Genomic DNA, 17,250 nt, shown 5'->3' on the forward strand with positions numbered 1-17,250 from the left:
TTAAAAAATATATATATATCTGTGTAAGGACAGGTCAGCACTACTTTTTTCACAAGCGAGGTGAGCTAGGAGTGCAATGGTCTGAATGGTCTTGCCCAAACCCATCTCGTCAGCTAGGATTCCGTTAAGCTTCTTCTCAAACATGGTGACCAACCAGTCCAGTCCGATGTGCTGGTACTCACGCAGCGTGCCATGAAGCAGGAAGGGGATGGGCGTCTTGACCTTGACGACACGAGAAGTGGAATTCATGATTATTTTTACATTTCTGCACTCACCAATGTACAGCAATTTTATTTTTGTTGAGAAAGCTTGTGTGCATTTCAGCAACAGAGACTCTTTACGCGCTATATAAATTACAAATACAGTGTGTGTGTGTGTGTGTGTGTGTGTGTGTCAGAATCAAAATCAGAATCATCTTGATTTGCCAAGTATGTCCAAAAAACACACAAGGAATTTGTCTCCAGTAATTGGAGCCGCTCTAGTACGACAATAGACAGTCAATTGACAGAGAACACTTTTGGGACAAAGACATTTAGAAAAACAATAAAGGGTTGCTGGTTATCTGGTAATGCCAGTAATTTTTTTTTTTTTTTTTTTTTTTTAAACAATTGTGTAAAAAGTCCTCTAGCACTTACAGCAGTTCGAATGACTAATATTGGCTTTTGCGTCATTCCCAGAAACATATTTTTGTTGGAAAAGATGATGTGACAAGACATTTTTGATTGGCCGTGAGATCTGCAATGTTACGATGCCGTTCACCTGGGATTCAAATTTTGAAATCTCAGCTAAACTAGTGGCCGACAGTCGGCCAAAAACACAGGTGCGCTTTAACGAACCATGCCCTGTCCGAATCAGTCCTGGTTTGGTGAACACCGGGGATCAGGTACACAGAGAAGCTACAGGTAAGATTTATTAGTTTAATTGTATGTGTACAATGAGCTTTGGCTGTGATTCCAAATGTCAAATCGTTAGTGAATGGCTTTGCCCAGTGTGTGGGGTTCTATGACGCTATGCAATGGTGGCAGCGCAGAGGTTAATGCCCAATCAAAGTGCCAGGTTAAATCATAAATCAATCATTTGTTTGAGATTGGCCAGTTCAGTCGTGTCGCTCTGCGTACAGGTGAGAGTTATGCAAGACACGGTGCGATAGAACCTGCTCATGACGTCTCCTGGTTTCTGTATTAATGAATAAAAGTGGGAGTGGTGCAGCAGAGTTGAGGAGCATAAGTTAACCTTGGTCGTGGCCAACGTGTAGCCTTTAGGCTGCAGGCTCTCAGCAGTGGCTGCTATGTGGCTGATCTCTTTCTTTGGTCGCGAGCCTGACGAAGATGGGCTGTGGTCTCCCTCCTTGAGCAAGACCTCCATTCCTTCATCTGCACCGTCATCCTCCTCCTCACTTTCATCATTCTCACTGTTCTCCTCCTCTTCGCTTTCCCCTGGAGACACTGACAAGACATACTCGGTTATCATCAACGAGTCACAATGCTGTCGGTTGATTCTTGCAAAGAACCTAGTCAATACCTGAGGAGGAACTATTGCTTTCCACGTCACTCTCATCTTCATCACTGTCCTCCTCCTCCTCATCGCCAGACGCCTCCCATTCTGAGCTTACCTTGGAGCCAGAGGCAGAGGGCTCCTCGGCATTAGAGGTGTACGCTCCTTTGTACTTCTCTATGAGCTCCTCCATGCTCATGTCTCCTTCAGGGAAAGAAGAGAGCATCTCAGCCATGTAAAAGCAGACACTGAATGGCTATTTTAATGCTTATCGAACTGGGGTCCGCGGACCCCCAGGTTTCCAAGAGCCGTAGCTTTGATTGGTCTTATTTAGCACAATTTAAAAACAGTGCAAGGACAGAATAAAGGCAAGAGCGCTTGCACAGTATTCCACTTCCCTTCTTGGGTGTCCACAAAATAATTCACAATAAATTAAGATGTATCATTTTAAAAAGAACATACCTTGCTGCTTTCTTCACAAATGGGCAACCATTTAATTCCTACGGCATTTAGCAACACACATGGTAGTTATGTTTAATTGGTGTAAGGATTAAGAGGGGTTCCTTGGAAAAATGTGTCCCTTGTAAGGGGTTTCTGCACCCAATTAATTTTAGAAGCCTTGGTCTGATTAAATACAAACACAGAAGGAGCTGAGGCAAGTAGAAAGAAAAGTAAACACACCCTCTTTGGCCAAGTCATCCAGTTCTTCTGCATGATCCACATCTCCCTCCACCTTTTCCTGTGCAGCGATAGTGTCCTCTTCATCTGCAGCTGGAAACCACACAAACAAGGACAATCAACACTACTACCAGTGGATTATTGAAAGTTGATGATGGCACATTACCAGTACAGAAATGCGAAATATTGCCATGTAAAACTTATTTTCACTACATGTCGGGCTTTATGTAGCACTTTTTGTTTTTGAATTGACAAACTTTCCACAATGTAGGAAAAATAAAGGATGAGGTCAACATTGAAAGTAATCTCACCATCCTCTTCATTGGCAGCAAACTCTCCATCTTCCTCTTGCTCTGCTGATGAGGACGATTCATGGGAGCATTCTTCATCAGAGACGGCGGAGTCCTGCACAACCCCATCGTTCAGTTATTAAGGAGCAACTAAAGCACTCAATGGGTGATTAATTCATCTTCAGCAGGGGTGGGCAAGGTATAGCCCACAGGCCAAATACAGCTTAAATTCTGTAGTATTTATGTCATTAACTTAGCCTTTTTTCCACTAAAATTGGTGAATTAAAAAGGTATTTATTCCTTATTGCAAATATCTAGGATTCATTTATCTCAATGAATATGTTTGATTTATTGTAACTACAATACAAATATTAAAATAAACCTTTACACAGTTAACATTTATTTTGCTAAATATTTGATTATCTGCTCGATGATAGCTGGGATAGGCTCCAGCACGCCCGCGACCATAGTGAGGAGAAGCGGCTCACAAAATGGATGGATGGATTTGATTATTCATAGTTTAATTATAAATGAAACAATTAAATTGGAACTAAAATGTATTTTTTATTTTAATATATTTATCTCATTAAATTAGTGAATTGATTGAACAAAAAGTAAAAGTAAATTAAAAATTGCAAAATAAATAATTATACACATCGCTGCCGTCGGGCGGAATCCTTGTATCTCAAAATCATCAAGAAAAACATGTTTGTTAAACCATTAACATTGCATCATCAAAGACAGCGAGCCATTCTCAACACTTGAGCTTGGTCAATAATTTGAACAAAAAAATAACAACATGCACATAGAGACTGACCAGTATATATTTGTGAAAAAATTTGAAATGTGGACATAGGAGGTTTCAGCCTAACGTCACCAAATACTGTATGTTTAATACTTATTTATTTTGGAAAACAACTGTTGATTATAAATAAATAAGATTTATTTAACTATTTTACATCCATATTTTTTACTTTTTTTTCTTTTTTCATTTCATCTGCAAATGACCTGCCCATCTGTCAATTTTTTAAAAATGTCCCTTGAACACAAAAGTTTGCCCATTCCTGCTCTAAGACACAACCATCATAGAGATCTTAAACTTGCTTTTATTTCATTTTTGGTATGTCAGAGACAGATTTTTTTGGAACACTAGAACATGAAAAATGGTGGGTATTGATGTGTGTTGCATACCTGTGTCCGTTGCAGTGTACTGAGCAGTTGGTCCAGGGGCAGCGCGCTCTCTTCCTTCAAAAGTTCAATCTCCCTGCGGTGGCTCTCGGCGTCGTTGCCATCCTGCTGCTCCTCCACCTCGATGGTCTCCTCGTCGTCCTCCTCCTCACATGGAGGCTCAAAGTCTTGGTCTGCATGAGGGACACACACCTTTTATTTAGCCACTATAGTGTTCCCAAGCTATATCAAGGTTAATCATTCGTGCCCTCCACCATATAGCGGACTTATAAGCAATCACTTTTAATGGGTTTTTAGAGTATACAGGCAAGTCCGAATCTAGAGTTGTATGGCTTAGTGTGGTAACGCATTGTGTCACAACATGCTAGGCAGCACTGAGGTCTACTGGAAGAGATGGCACACAATTAAGGCTAAGAACAAGAGGCATACAAGGTCCCCAACTAAATTCGAGTAACAGTTGTTTTTGTTTCCACTACTGTATGCACGTGACAATGTATTTAAAGCATGTGGGAGAAGTAAAACTATTTTTTCAACTTTTTTTTTATATGGGCTCTCTATATCACAGATTTTCACCTGTTGCGGATGGGAGTGGGCCATATGCCCCATGATAAGTGGGGATTCACTGTATTCAGATATTCTTTTGAGACCACTTTGGATGGACAGGGTTAGTCATTGAAAGTCAGTCTGAGCTCAGGTCATAATCATCAATCCAGTGTGAGTCACGTGAAGCTGCACTAGTTGAACAGGAATGACGCGTGAGTAATAGCGCAGTAGCAGAGGCACAGTCAAACAGGTTGGATGGGATTTGAGTTGATGCCAATATGAGCTGAGAACTGGTCCTGGGCCTGTTCTGCCACTTTTGTCAGCTAAAGATACATTACAAGAACTCCGATCATGACCATGTGCTAAGAGGTACAGTACACTAAACAGCCATTGCTTCCATTACGCAAAGTCGCAGTGATGTGTAACTATAGCAACGTCCCTGTGGGCGATTTAGCTTCGCAGAGAACAGAGACACTTGGCTTTGCGCAAGGCTGAGAGATATGTCCATATAATAAAATCAAAGATTTGGGGGCGGGACACACACACACTTCAATAAATTTCTTCTCTGCTTATTGAAAAAGCAATTACATTAACTTCCACAGAAATACAGAAATGAGTATTGTTTCTTTACAGATAGTGCGATAATAAGAGGTTCCTATTGGGGGGACATGTCCTTTTTGTCAAAATATGTCTGGAAACAGACTTTACACCGATCGGATCGGCCTTTGCATTTTATGTTAATCGGCTGCTCAGCTTTGTCATAATTTGCCGATCCGCGAATTTGGAACACTAAAACATGAAAATGTGTGTCTTTTGATGTCATACTGTAAATATCTGAAGGCCAATAAAGTTTTAAAATAAATAAATAAAAAATAAACGTCGGCAGTGTGGGACAGACAACACATCTAAGACAGACAAGACTTAATGCACAGATCAGACTACAAAACAAATTTTCTCTTTCACGATTGCAACATGTCAAACTACGACCATAAACTCCTGTATTCCGATACCACCACATCCCGTTTTTAACGACCATTGGGCTTGATCTTGTCAACTCAAACGCGACCGGATACACTCGTTACCATGGTGAGTACAACAAGAGTGGATCGCGCCGACTGTATTATAAGAACAAAAGGGGGGAAAACGTGTGTTGGTGGTCACCGGTGCTGAGGACAGGAGAGGACGTTCGTTTAATGCTTGCTTAAGGTATGTTCACGTACGTTAAATACGATACGGTTCGCAAGCAGGCAACAAAACGTTATGTAGCCTAGCAAGCTAGTGCGGTTGTGGTTTGACCCGACTGATTAGAATACATGACCTGACTAGAGCAGTGATTTCCAACCTTTATGGAGCCAAGGCACATATTTTACAATTGAAATATCTCACGGTGCACCAACAAACAAAAATGTCATAAAAAGTGGATACATTAATTACTGTATGTACTTCCTAATAGAAGACCATTCATTTGTTCTGTCTGTCACTATGCCTCACTGGCATAAATAGATGAACAAAGATACATTATTTATTGTATTTTTTTTTTTTTTTTTTAGCAATTAAGCAAAGTATATGCAGTAAATTAACAGGTCATTTAAATAGACACATTGTTCCATCTTGTGAACGGATCGGTGATCAGATTTTAAGTAATATATTTTCTCATGTAGTGTTGTACAGGTGAGACAAGGAGACCTTGACAAAATATTTGCGGCCTGAAAGCACATACCTCAGGTCAAAATATTTGCACACGTGGCTAAATCACTGCTTTTGCAACATAACTGGGCACCATTAAACTGGCAACGGTCAGTGCCATTACCTTGTACCTGGCTCTCCTTTCTTGTCTCTAGGTTTGAAAAATAGTCGCTAGAGGGGTCGGAAAAGTCAAGTTGGCAACACTGACAGATTTTGTTAACTAGCTCCTCTCTATTAGCAGCCATGTTATTAGTGCATAATTATTTTTTTCTTTTTTCTTTCTTCACAAAAATCTTGTTCTGAGCAGAAAACTCAAATTAATCGATAAAAATCATAATTGATAAAAATCTATTTATCGCCCAGCCCTGTTTTTATGTGACAAACAGCTCTAACCGTCTTCATCGGTGGCAGAGGGCGCAGACATCTTGGAAGGCGACGGGACCGGTTCAGGCCGGCTGGCTGGCGCCAACGATTTACTAAGGAGGTCTGAGTATTTCTCCGTCTGTCCGACAATGAAGTCCAGCTGGAGGTCCAAAGCCTTCTTCCTCTTTTCTTCAAGCCGAGAATGCTGCTTATACTGCACCACCTTCACGGGACAAACAAGATACAAGCATTCTTAACGGTTTTGCCATTCACTGGCCTTTTTGTTAATTTCTTCCCCCCTTGATCTATTTTGCTCTGTTAAAGCTCGTGGCATTAAATTTCACATGAATTTTTTATTTTTTTTTTAATCCAGTATCTGTTACTCTTACATTTCTTCTATACACTGTTGACAAAAAATGGACACGCATGAAACACAGCTGCCAAATTATCATACAACATTTTTTTCTGGTTCCACCAGGCAGTTCAGTCCGGATGAGAGCTGGCAAGGGTACAGATCCAAACCAAACTGACCACCTTTGTGGAAGAAAAATAAATAATAATAATTTTGAATGACATTTCGTACCTTCTCCACACTGCTCCAAAAAGCTCGGACTTCCTTGGCGATGGAGGACGCGACTCTCCTGATTTTTGCGTGCTCGTCTCTCTTGGCCTTTTCCTCTTTTTGCCTCACTTCCTCATGGTGTCGCATCACCATTCGGACCACCTTCCTGGCCACGCCCCTCTTCCACCGCCTCTCCTGGGCAAAGTCTGCAGACAGCCATTGCATCTCCTCGCACAGGTAGTCCCAGTGCACTTTGGGCCGAGGCGGCTCAGTCAGGCGGTTGAGGCGTTTGGTGGACCAGAAGCCCTCTCGCTTTAGCGCCAGGCTTCGGTGCTCTATGTCGGCCTCCTGTGGGATAACCAGAAACATTCAGCCACAAGAAGAGCGACAGCAACAGCGCAATACAGTGGTACCCTGACTTACAAATTTTATTTTCTTGCTTGTAACTCAAATTTTAGTTCACACAAAGCAGGAAAAAGAACAACCAAGCGACGGCTTGAACTTTAACAAAAATGGAAGTTGGGGCACTTCTAAGTCAAGGTATCGCTGTATTCAAAAGCCAAAACATTAGGTCCATCTACATTATCATGAATATCTACCTTAAGATCACAATGTTTATTATTGTGGTTGTAGACGTGAACTGCATCACACTGAGTAAAATTTTAACTCTTGTAGTTATTCTCAACTTAAGTATATATGTGCAACTCCATGACTTTGCTATACTGTTCATTTATACCGCATACTGTATGTATATGGTGTAAATCAGCCCACTACATTACTGTACACGTGTATATTCAGTATATCAATATTTTGGTACGGTTTGCACAGTACCTTGTATATGCTGTACAGTTATACTGTATCACCATCATACTATATTACTCATGATAACTGTCAGAGCCACATCTAAAAATATACACACGTTGACAACGTATATATTTATATACCATGCACCTCTACATTTTGTTGACTTTTGACATGCATAATGACAACTTTGAAGCTAATCAAATTATCAAGTTAGAAACAGCTCCCAGTATGAGGAGAGACGGATAGATGGACAGATACGTAAATGGACAGCTCGATGGATAGATGTATTCATTATTCATCCGAGCAGCAATATTCACAAAAACACTCATTTTAATACTATAGTACAAAAAAAAATATTTATTTATATTTCTCAGACAGAGTCAAGCAAACTGAAAATGATCTTTTACAGTATTAGATTACACTTTGTACCTGATAGAGTGCCAAATGAGTGTATGGTAAATTGGCCTGGTCCACTCACGTGTTTGGCCAACTCAGCCATGTCAGAGCGCCGCTCGCCACGCTGCCGCTGCGGAGTGGACTGATCGAGCGGAGAAGACGAAGTGTAGCCCCCGAACAAGGTGGGAGACACAAACTTGCCGTGAGGCCCGCGCAGAGGTGACGACTTGTCACGGCGGGAGCCGGCCCAGTCACCACCAGGTGATGATTCGAGGAAGGAGGAAGAGGAGGTGGAGGGTGATACCCCGTCTGCTAGCCACTGCCAAGACAAAGATGACGGGTGAAGACAGTGGGTGGAAGAATGGCACAAGTTCAAGCAACATTTCTTCTTATTGCTCATTTCCAATCATTAGAAGTGTTTATTAACAAGTTATTATGGATTTGCCAAACAATGTTGTATTGTACTTGCACTTTCATGAAAGAAACAAATGAAACAAAAATAAACATGCAGGTAGAGGACAGCAAACGCTGCATGTGTCAACAGAATGAAATGCTCTACAGACCACGGGTTCTCAAACTTTTTGAGCCCAGGTGATACATTTTTCCAAGGGACCCCTCATGATCCTAACGCCAATTAAACATAACTACCATGTGCATCCCTGTGCTATTGGAATTAAAGTTGTCCTTTTGACAAATAATTTGTTTTGTTTTTTTATTCATATTTTTAGAGGGGTAAAATTATGTTCGGAGCATAAAGGAATTTCTTCAAAAATAAAAAGTTGTAATCTTAGCAAGAACAATGACATATGTGGTCGAGAAAAAGTCAATCTTACAGGAATAAAGTCGTATTTTTCTAAAATAAAGTTGCAATATTATGATATTGAATCCAAAGTTTAACAAGGGAGTAAAGTCATGTTAACAAGCACATTTTTTAAATTATTCTTGTAATATTACACCTTTTAATTAGGAACAGATGCCTTTATTCTTTGGAAAAAATAAGACTATTCTGGAAGAAATATACATTTTGTTCTTGAAAATAGGGCTTAATTCCTGTAATGACGTTAACCCCCACGCCCCCCAAAAAGTCAATAATAGAGCTTTTAATTGGCCCAAAGCTATGGTAGGACGTTGTAACTGGTGTATTTAGGTTTATTTTATTGGTGCGGCAGTCCCCACATGTAGTAGGTATATACTTTTTTTTAAACGACACGGACACGGCCCACGGACATCCACAGGCCCGGGGACCGCAATTTCAAAATCACTGTTCTAGAGTTACTGTTATGAGGTAGAGTGCCTCACTCAGGAAAGTTGATGAATACGCCAAAGTTCTGAATGGTCACTTTTCCCTTTCGAAACAGTTTGTCTACCTTACTCTCTCCAAACTGGTGAAAACACACGATTTAGCATGAAACATCTATTTATTATAATAATAATAATAACAACACAATTTTGTATAGGGCTTTTCAAGGGACTCAAGGACGCTTAAGAACTATAACGACTGTATCTTGTAACGGGTTTAATATTGCACTTCTCTGTGGTCTTGTTGTGCTTCCACCAAGGTCCATTAATCAGTAACATTTAATTTTGATACTAGGCAGCACAGTGTAAAAGTGCTCAGCACATTTGACTCGCAGTTCTCTAGGTTCGGGATTCAAATCTGGGCTCCGGCCTTTCTATGTTGAGTTTGCATGCTCTACTTCTGCTTGCGTGGGTTTTCTGGCTTCTTCCCATATCCCAAAAACATACATGTTGGGGACACTGAATACTAAGTTGTCCATGGCTGTGAATGTAAGTGTGAATGCTTGTTCGTCTTAATGTGCCCTGACATTGACTGGAATTGTTTGGGAAAATAAAATAAAAATCACACAGCAGAAGACTGTGGCCCTCAACAGTAGAAGTAACAACAGGTGTGAAAAAAACATCATGATAGAAGCAGATAGTTAAAGGCTGTGTTCCGAATAATTCACTCATTCCCTACTCCTTAATGACTACATAGGGATTCATATATCGTAGATCATATACAGTGGGTATGGAAAGTTTTCAATTTTTAACTCTTTGTTATATTGTAGCCATTTCTTAAAATCAATTAAGTTGATTTTTTTTCCTCGTTAATGTAAACACAGCACCCCATATTGACAGAAAAGAAACCTAATTGTTGAAATTTTTGATGATTTATTAAAAAAGAAAAACTGAAATATCACACAGCCATAGGTATTCAGACCCTTTGCTGTGACACTCATATTTAAGTCGGGTGCTGTCCATTTCTTCTGATCATCCTTAAGATGGTTGTACACCTTCATTGGAGTCCAGCTGACTTTGATTATACTGATTGGATTTGACTAGGAAAGCCACACCCCTGTCTATATAAGACCTTACAGCTCGCAGTGCATGTCAGAGCAAAAGAGAATCATGAGGTCAAAGGAACTGCCTGAAGAGCTCGGAGACAGAATTGTGGCAAGGCACAGATCTGGACAAGGTTACAAAAAAAATATTCTGCTTCACTTAAGGTTCCTAAGAGCACAGTGGCCTCCATAATCCTGAAATGGAAGACGTTTGGGACGATCAGAACCCTTCCGAGAGCTGTCCGTCCGGCCAAACTGAGCAATTGGGGCAGAAGAGCCTTGGTGAGAGAGGTAAAGAAGAACCCTAAGATCACTGTGGCTGAGTTCCAGAGATGCTGTCGGGAGATGGGAAAAAGTTCTAGAAAGTCAACCATCACTGCAGCCCTCCACCAGTCGGGGCTTTATGGCCCGACGGAAGCCTCTCCTCAGTGCAAGGCACATGAAAGCCCACATGGAGTTTGTTAAAAAAACACCTGAAGGACTCCAAGATGGTGAGCAATAAGATTCTCTGGTCTGATGAGACCAAGATACAAAGGGTGCTGTGTGTACATTAATGAGGGGAAAAAATAACTTAAATGATTTTAGCAAATATAAAAAATATAAAAAAAGAGTGACAATTTCAAGGGGTCTGAATACTTTCCGTACCCACTGTATATACTGTAGTTCACTCATCTGTCAAATGAAAAGTAGTTTTGGAACACTGCTTATGCATAATTACAACATACCCCATCAACTTCAGCTAGTGGACCCGCTGTAATAAATTGAACAAATAATATACATTATAAATAACATTGTTTTAAGCTAAGTGTATTTTACATTTAAACAAACAAAACACTTGGTCCATCCGTGTTACATGTTGCTGTAAAAATATTTGTGCCACAGCTCATGAATTTGTATGGTGCCTAAAAACAGACAGCCACTTTCTTGCATCAGCGCAATGCATCATGGGATATATTACTTGTTTCAGTGACCATTGGTTGTTCACTACATTAAGATGCATAGTGGGGTACATTGAGGACACTAAAGAGAGTATAGGGCATGATGCCAGCAGTCAAGCAGCTCGATAAAAATGCATTTACCTTGTGCGATGAGCTTGGAGTGGTCAATTCCCCGTCTGGTCTCTCCGCGTCTTCGTCACTGTCATCTTCTTCACTGCTGACTTGTCCCGAAGCGGCGTCCATGGCCTCGGCGTCCCCCGTGTGTTCATCGTCGTCCTCATCCTCATCCTCAAAGGGGGAGTCATGCTGTGTCGCCAGGCCCTTGGCACTGGAGGACGGTGGCGTGACGGCACTATCCTCATCAAAGGCGGGAGGCGTCGGGCTTGAAGGTCTAATGACGTTTAAGGCCTCTGATTGGCTACAACGCGAAGCTGTTGCAATCTGCCTGGTGGTTGGCTTTGCCTGGTTTGTGCGACCACTTTTGGCCGCAGGTGAAGAACCGACAGCAAGGCACTCGCCAGACGATGGAGTGCCCCGATTGTCGTCTGGTTTCGAGTGCACGCTCTGCTTGAGGAGTGAGGTTGCCTGTTTTAGGAGAGATACTGGACCTGGTTGGATGATCAGCAGCTTTGGATTAATACCCCCTGCAGGGTGAGCAATAAAAGCCTCCGGTTGGGCTCCTGTGGACACAGTGGCATGCTGGGATAGATCTTCAGAGGGAGGTTCTTTGGTTCCTGCAGGAGAAGAAACACGGGCCTCTTGCGTGGCGACAGAAGCTTTCACTTGCTGACTTTTAACAGCATCTACCGGCGATACAAGCGAGGAGAGAGTAGTGTGTCCATCCGCTTCCCGTCTGTCCTCGCTCACCTGCGGACAAGGCGTCGAGACTTGTGTCAGAGTCTGGTCCATGCGGAACGAGTCCACTTCCAGCAAACACACCTGATTGGAGCTGGTGTCTAGTAGAAGGTGCTGCCCCACTGCAGCTACAGAGAGACTGTGGACACTGCTGTTGGAACAAACCCGTTCTTGGACTGCATCGTCTTCCTGCTGGGATATGATGACCGTGTCACGGTCATTAATAGTGGGGATAGAAGGTTCTAAGTTGGATTCAAGGTCCTCTGAGGAGTCCAACAAAGCATTGAACAAGTTGACCTCGTATCCCGGAGAGTGAGGTATCTGCACGCTGGTGCTGACGCACACAGTCTCCTCGGCTACCTCCTCCACCAAACCACAGAACTGGTACACTTCCACGTTTTGCGTGTCCAAGTTCATGTTGGCCTCCGCCGGCGTGTGCTCGGTGACAATGGCGGCCTCGCACACGCTTCCATCGGCGCGCTGTAGGAGGTAACTCTGCTTCAAGTGCACATTGGACCAGCCGCCCCCCAGGTGCGCCGCCTCGCTGACAACCACAATCTCCTGCGAGTCAGCGGAATGCACCAGTTCAGTAATCATGGGCGTCTCCGTTGTGATGGGTTGTGATGGTTCTGCCTCAGCTTGCAAGGACACAAGCAGGCCCGAGTCAAGTACCGAGCAGAGAGCGGAGGACTTAGGGGAACTGTCGCTCGGTTCCTCAATTACACAGCCCGATTGGGCGTGTCTTGTGTTGTTGAACAACACCGGCGTCTGTGGAGAACCTGATCCAGGTCCTCCTGCATTTGGAGTCTCAAGTGTTTCAACTGAGAGAAGAGCAGCTTTGTTTGACACGTCCGCCATCTCATTAACATGCACAACATCCTGCTGGACCTCTTTGAGAACTCGTGGCAGGTTAACTTGTCCACTGCAGTTCGATGGAGCAGACACAAGCGGTGTCGAGTCTTGGCGAGCGCCTGCTTGATTTGAATGCTCCGTAGCTCTGTGCTCTCTAGCGTTTGAGAAGGATGAGCCCGTGAAGCCGAGCTGAGCTTGTGGTGCAACAGTTCCACTAGTGTGTTTTCTGTCAAATTCCAAGTGTCTTTCAATATCCGAGTTGTGTTGTAAACCAACCGCGATCCCAGCACCTTCTTGAGGAAACTGAATATGATGCGTCTCGCAATTGGAAAGGTTCGTCTCTTTAGTAACAGTATGTAAGCCACGTTGCAACCCTCGAAACTCGCTAGTGTTTTGTGGATGTGAGGCGAGGGGGGCACATGGTCTGAAGTCCTCATCAAGGGACAAGTTGACGCCGTCGACTTGGGCGACACGCTCGCTCCGTGAGACGCGGACGCTTGCATCGCCGCTAATTGGGAGCGGAGGAGTTGTCTCCATGACCAGGAATGCAGAGTGGACGCTTTCTGGCAAGGGAGGGAGCGGGCGGGTGGCAGCAGCGGCCGGCTGCGGGACATGCCGATGTGACTCCCCAGACACATTGTGTGCGGCCTGGGGCTTGCCACCCAGCACATCCACAGCCGGAGAGGCTCGCTGCCGCACTGCCGCCTCCCCTTCCTCGCTGCTGCTGTGGCCACACGTTGCACCTGGAGATTAAAAAACAAAGTGGCCACTCAGCGAGGGAAACAAAACATAGTAAGTATAGTAACAGAACCAACACAATACACGACACATAATAACAATATGAACGACAGAAGTTTGTATTTTACAGCAGACCGTTTTTATATTCCAGTACGATAAACAGTATGTTAGAACTTTGAGCACAAAATTTCCTCTGCGGAACATTTTTTACTTATCTGGAACAGCGGAACATACATAAACAATAAAAATACAATACAATAAAATACAGCGAAACCCAAAATCTTGACCTCTCTGACTGCTGCAGCCCTAAACCCGAAATACTTCCAAATGACCGATGTCCTCGTTTCATGGGGTTTACATCCCCTAACTCTGCTCTGGTTTCCACTGAACCATTTCAAAGCACATTAAAAGCACAAGGAGCAAGTCAATACTGATTGGTTAGCAATAACGTGAGCTGTCCACAAGTAGCATGTCGCTTCTGATTGGTGAGCTTGGATGGATGTAGGAAGACATGCAGGTGTAAAATAGTGGACAACACATCCTGAGACCCTGCAAAAACATAGCCTTGGGGATCACGCACTTGTGCTGACTGAAATCATGATTCTGATCAGAAAACAACTCATTTAGCCCTAGTTGTACCCCTCTCACATGTTCTAAACACATTTAAGCTTACTAAAGCACACTTTTTAAAGTATTCCTTAGCACCTGTTCTCACTCGGTTGTTCACACAGTTGTCCAAATAAGAGGCAAAGCGTGCTGGCTTCGAACTGTTTGTCACTCCCAGTTGAAGTTTACTCTAAAACTGACACATGAAACAAAAGCATATTAAACATTGTATACCAAATGTTCAACCAAACTATATAATCTCATCTAACGAAAGTCTGCTAATGCTAACTTTTAATACGCAACTCCACAGACGCTGTAACGGAAATAAGGCTGGATGTTACAGTAATGATAAACGTTCAAACAACTGCTACTTTAACACGTACGGAGCATATAACAATATTCACTGGAATATATTCTTTCCTCTGTGGGAACAACAACTACTCCTGAAGTTTAGTTGGGGACATTCTCTGTGTCTTCTCCTTGGTGTTAAAATACACCTAAGTATGTACATGTTGAGGCACGTGTACTAAACTGAAAGTGTGCAACACTAAATTTGGACTTGCCTGTATACTGTAAAGTCCCCCAAATAAACGATCGCTTGAAAAACTGTGATATGGTGAGGACGCGCACGGCGAACTGCAGTGTAGCGGGGAATACCGTACATCCAATCACATTTGCATACAACAACATTTGACAGCAAGCAGCTTCTCACCTGTCTGTGGAGTGAGACACAGGTCCTCAGTGCTTTCTACTTCCAGGATGCTGAAATTAGGGTCCCCTCCGCATGTTCTTGGGAAGCAAAGAAAGAGACACAGAACTTTATTCATGCAAGGTACTAGCTCCGAGCCTATTGTTCACCTGCATGAACATGATGTGAGAAGTTATTGAGAGAACAGCTTGGTAAAGCGTCATCTCATCTCAAATGTCACAAGGTGCGAGGTGAGTGACTAGCAGGCTAGTTCGCTGCTGCTCCAGTATACTGAGGTTGTGTGTATGGAGTGTGCATCCTGCAGCAGCAGTTTAAAAAAAAAAAAAAAAAAAAAAAAAAAGAGTGAACTTGTGTTTGCTGCATTCGCCCACAGGAAGACGTCTGCAGCACGCGCTCTCACGCCACAAACCGGCGAGCGAAAGTGTTGGCCTCCACACATTCATTTGAGTTCCTCTTAAAAAGACCATCGACCACTTGTCGAAGCTTAATTACAAAGACATCTCCACTGGAATCTGCATTTAGCAAATTCCCATCTAGACTCGGTGATTACACGAGCACTGGTGGCTTGTATGAAAAGCAGACACGGAGCAACAGTGGTTTCATATAGGAAAGAAAACACAGTCAAAGAAAATCCCCGTTCTCCGTCATAACAGATGGCTTAAATTTGGTGTTTTCGCAATGCCGGTTTGACTAACGCGGCTAGCTGAAGAGCTAGCGAGCCTCGTACAACAACAGTGCTAGGGTGGCACTAGGCAGCTAACTAGCAAGCTACCATGAGTTAGTCGGCTGCGTTCATGGGACGCGCAGGCGCCGCAATCCCACCGCGGTTATGTAATGCTTTCATTTATTGCTTTCAAACGTGACAAGTTGCTTTGAAAAGGGCCACGGCAGCCGAAAAAGTGCCATTAAAAGCCGCTTGTGCATGTACTACAGATGGGGGACAATCACTCGTGACGTCAGTACACGGGGGGTCAAATATGTTTTAGCGAAAATTAAACCCGCTCATTTTTTCGTTTAATCACACGTCACCTACTTGTCCTAACGGCATACGCGAAAATAAAAATTATGTTATAAAATTTCATATACATTTTGCAATTTTGTACGGGGCGATTAGGGGGGGTTCGCTCTGTCCGACTGTTGGCTCTTTAGCAGCGACCACAAATCCATAACACTTCAAATCTCGTTTATTCAGATATTCACCATTCTATTAGGGATCCGATTCAAACCAAGACGAAGCAATTTAGTGTCCGGTCGTAGTTGCTTTTAAATTCAAACAACTATTCACGGGTGCGACGTCAAGCAGTGTGCTAGTGTTGTGTCGTCAGTCAAGAGTTCCCCTCGAGCCTCTCATGACTTCCTCCTGGCCCCCTCCCTTTCAAAAGCAGCCATCTTAAGTTCCCACCTACCTGAATTTTCCGATCAGTTTTCTTTTACTAAATTCTCGCTGAAGGAGTCGTCATCCGTGTAAAATCGCCCTCAATCCGTGATGGCGGCGGTGCAAACTGCCTCCCGGTACCCAACGAGGTAGCACTCGGCCTCGATGAAGAAGTTAAAATACGGACCGGGAGAGAGTGTCTTTCCGCGCAGAATGTAGCGGTCGCGGGGAGGAGACTTAGCGCAGCGAAATGGTGGAACCGAGCGGCTCCTCGCAAAATACACAACACACGCAACTCTCGCGATAGCTGCAGCGGCGCGGCGCTTCAAATGTCGGCGAGTTTGCTGTTGAATTAGGGCTTTAAAATCAGAGCTCAGCTACGATTTACACTAAATTATGTAATGCTTAATGTACATGCTGTACTTTAAATAAATATAGCGTTTATACTGAATTTTATTTCGGGAGGAAAAAAAGATCCGGCCCACCGCGTCACTATGTGGCACTATGTGTACTTCTTGCTAAATGGGATTGCGTTTCATTTTAGCAGAAAATCTGTCCCAAAATTTTCTTCACTTTCAACAGATATTGCAAGCATTTTTTTAACCTAATCCCTTTTCAACATAAATTGAATAATGGTTGTACTTTTAAATATCTGTATGCCACAATTTTCCACATTTAAAATGTGTTAACAGGGGCACGTGTACATAATTAAATAAGGTTGCAGTTACACATCACTGTTATAATGGACCTCTGAGCTGAACCATAACTATAATGTGGCTTGTTGCGCTAGTTCACAGCAAATTGTCTCCATGGACTAAATGTACACACATT

General features: G+C 43.0%; 1 protein-coding gene across 5 annotated transcripts in view; it reads right to left on the minus strand.

Annotated features, from left to right (window-relative positions):
- The window catches only part of srcap (Snf2-related CREBBP activator protein), a 38,151-nt gene extending 21,478 nt beyond the window's left edge, over nucleotides 1-16,673 (minus strand). For 4 of the 5 annotated variants that reach the window (XM_061756177.1, XM_061756175.1, XM_061756176.1 and 1 more), the window contains exons 1-12: nucleotides 16,451-16,673; nucleotides 15,048-15,124; nucleotides 11,426-13,734; nucleotides 8,087-8,323; nucleotides 6,826-7,152; nucleotides 6,273-6,465; nucleotides 3,654-3,823; nucleotides 2,484-2,577; nucleotides 2,176-2,265; nucleotides 1,522-1,698; nucleotides 1,234-1,445; nucleotides 45-222 (exon numbers count right to left, since the gene is read on the minus strand). In XM_061756177.1, the coding sequence (XP_061612161.1) occupies nucleotides 45-222; nucleotides 1,234-1,445; nucleotides 1,522-1,698; nucleotides 2,176-2,265; nucleotides 2,484-2,577; nucleotides 3,654-3,823; nucleotides 6,273-6,465; nucleotides 6,826-7,152; nucleotides 8,087-8,323; nucleotides 11,426-13,528 (3,781 nt within the window). In that variant the 5' untranslated portion in view covers nucleotides 13,529-13,734; nucleotides 15,048-15,124; nucleotides 16,451-16,673. The remainder of the gene's footprint in view (nucleotides 1-44; nucleotides 223-1,233; nucleotides 1,446-1,521; nucleotides 1,699-2,175; nucleotides 2,266-2,483; nucleotides 2,578-3,653; nucleotides 3,824-6,272; nucleotides 6,466-6,825; nucleotides 7,153-8,086; nucleotides 8,324-11,425; nucleotides 13,735-15,047; nucleotides 15,125-16,450) is intronic. The other variant, XM_061756174.1, reaches the window with a different exon arrangement.
- Nucleotides 16,674-17,250: the final 577 nt, after the last annotated feature.

This window comes from Phyllopteryx taeniolatus, chromosome 19 (genome assembly GCF_024500385.1).
Source record: "Phyllopteryx taeniolatus isolate TA_2022b chromosome 19, UOR_Ptae_1.2, whole genome shotgun sequence".
Lineage (NCBI taxonomy): Eukaryota > Metazoa > Chordata > Actinopteri > Syngnathiformes > Syngnathidae > Phyllopteryx > Phyllopteryx taeniolatus.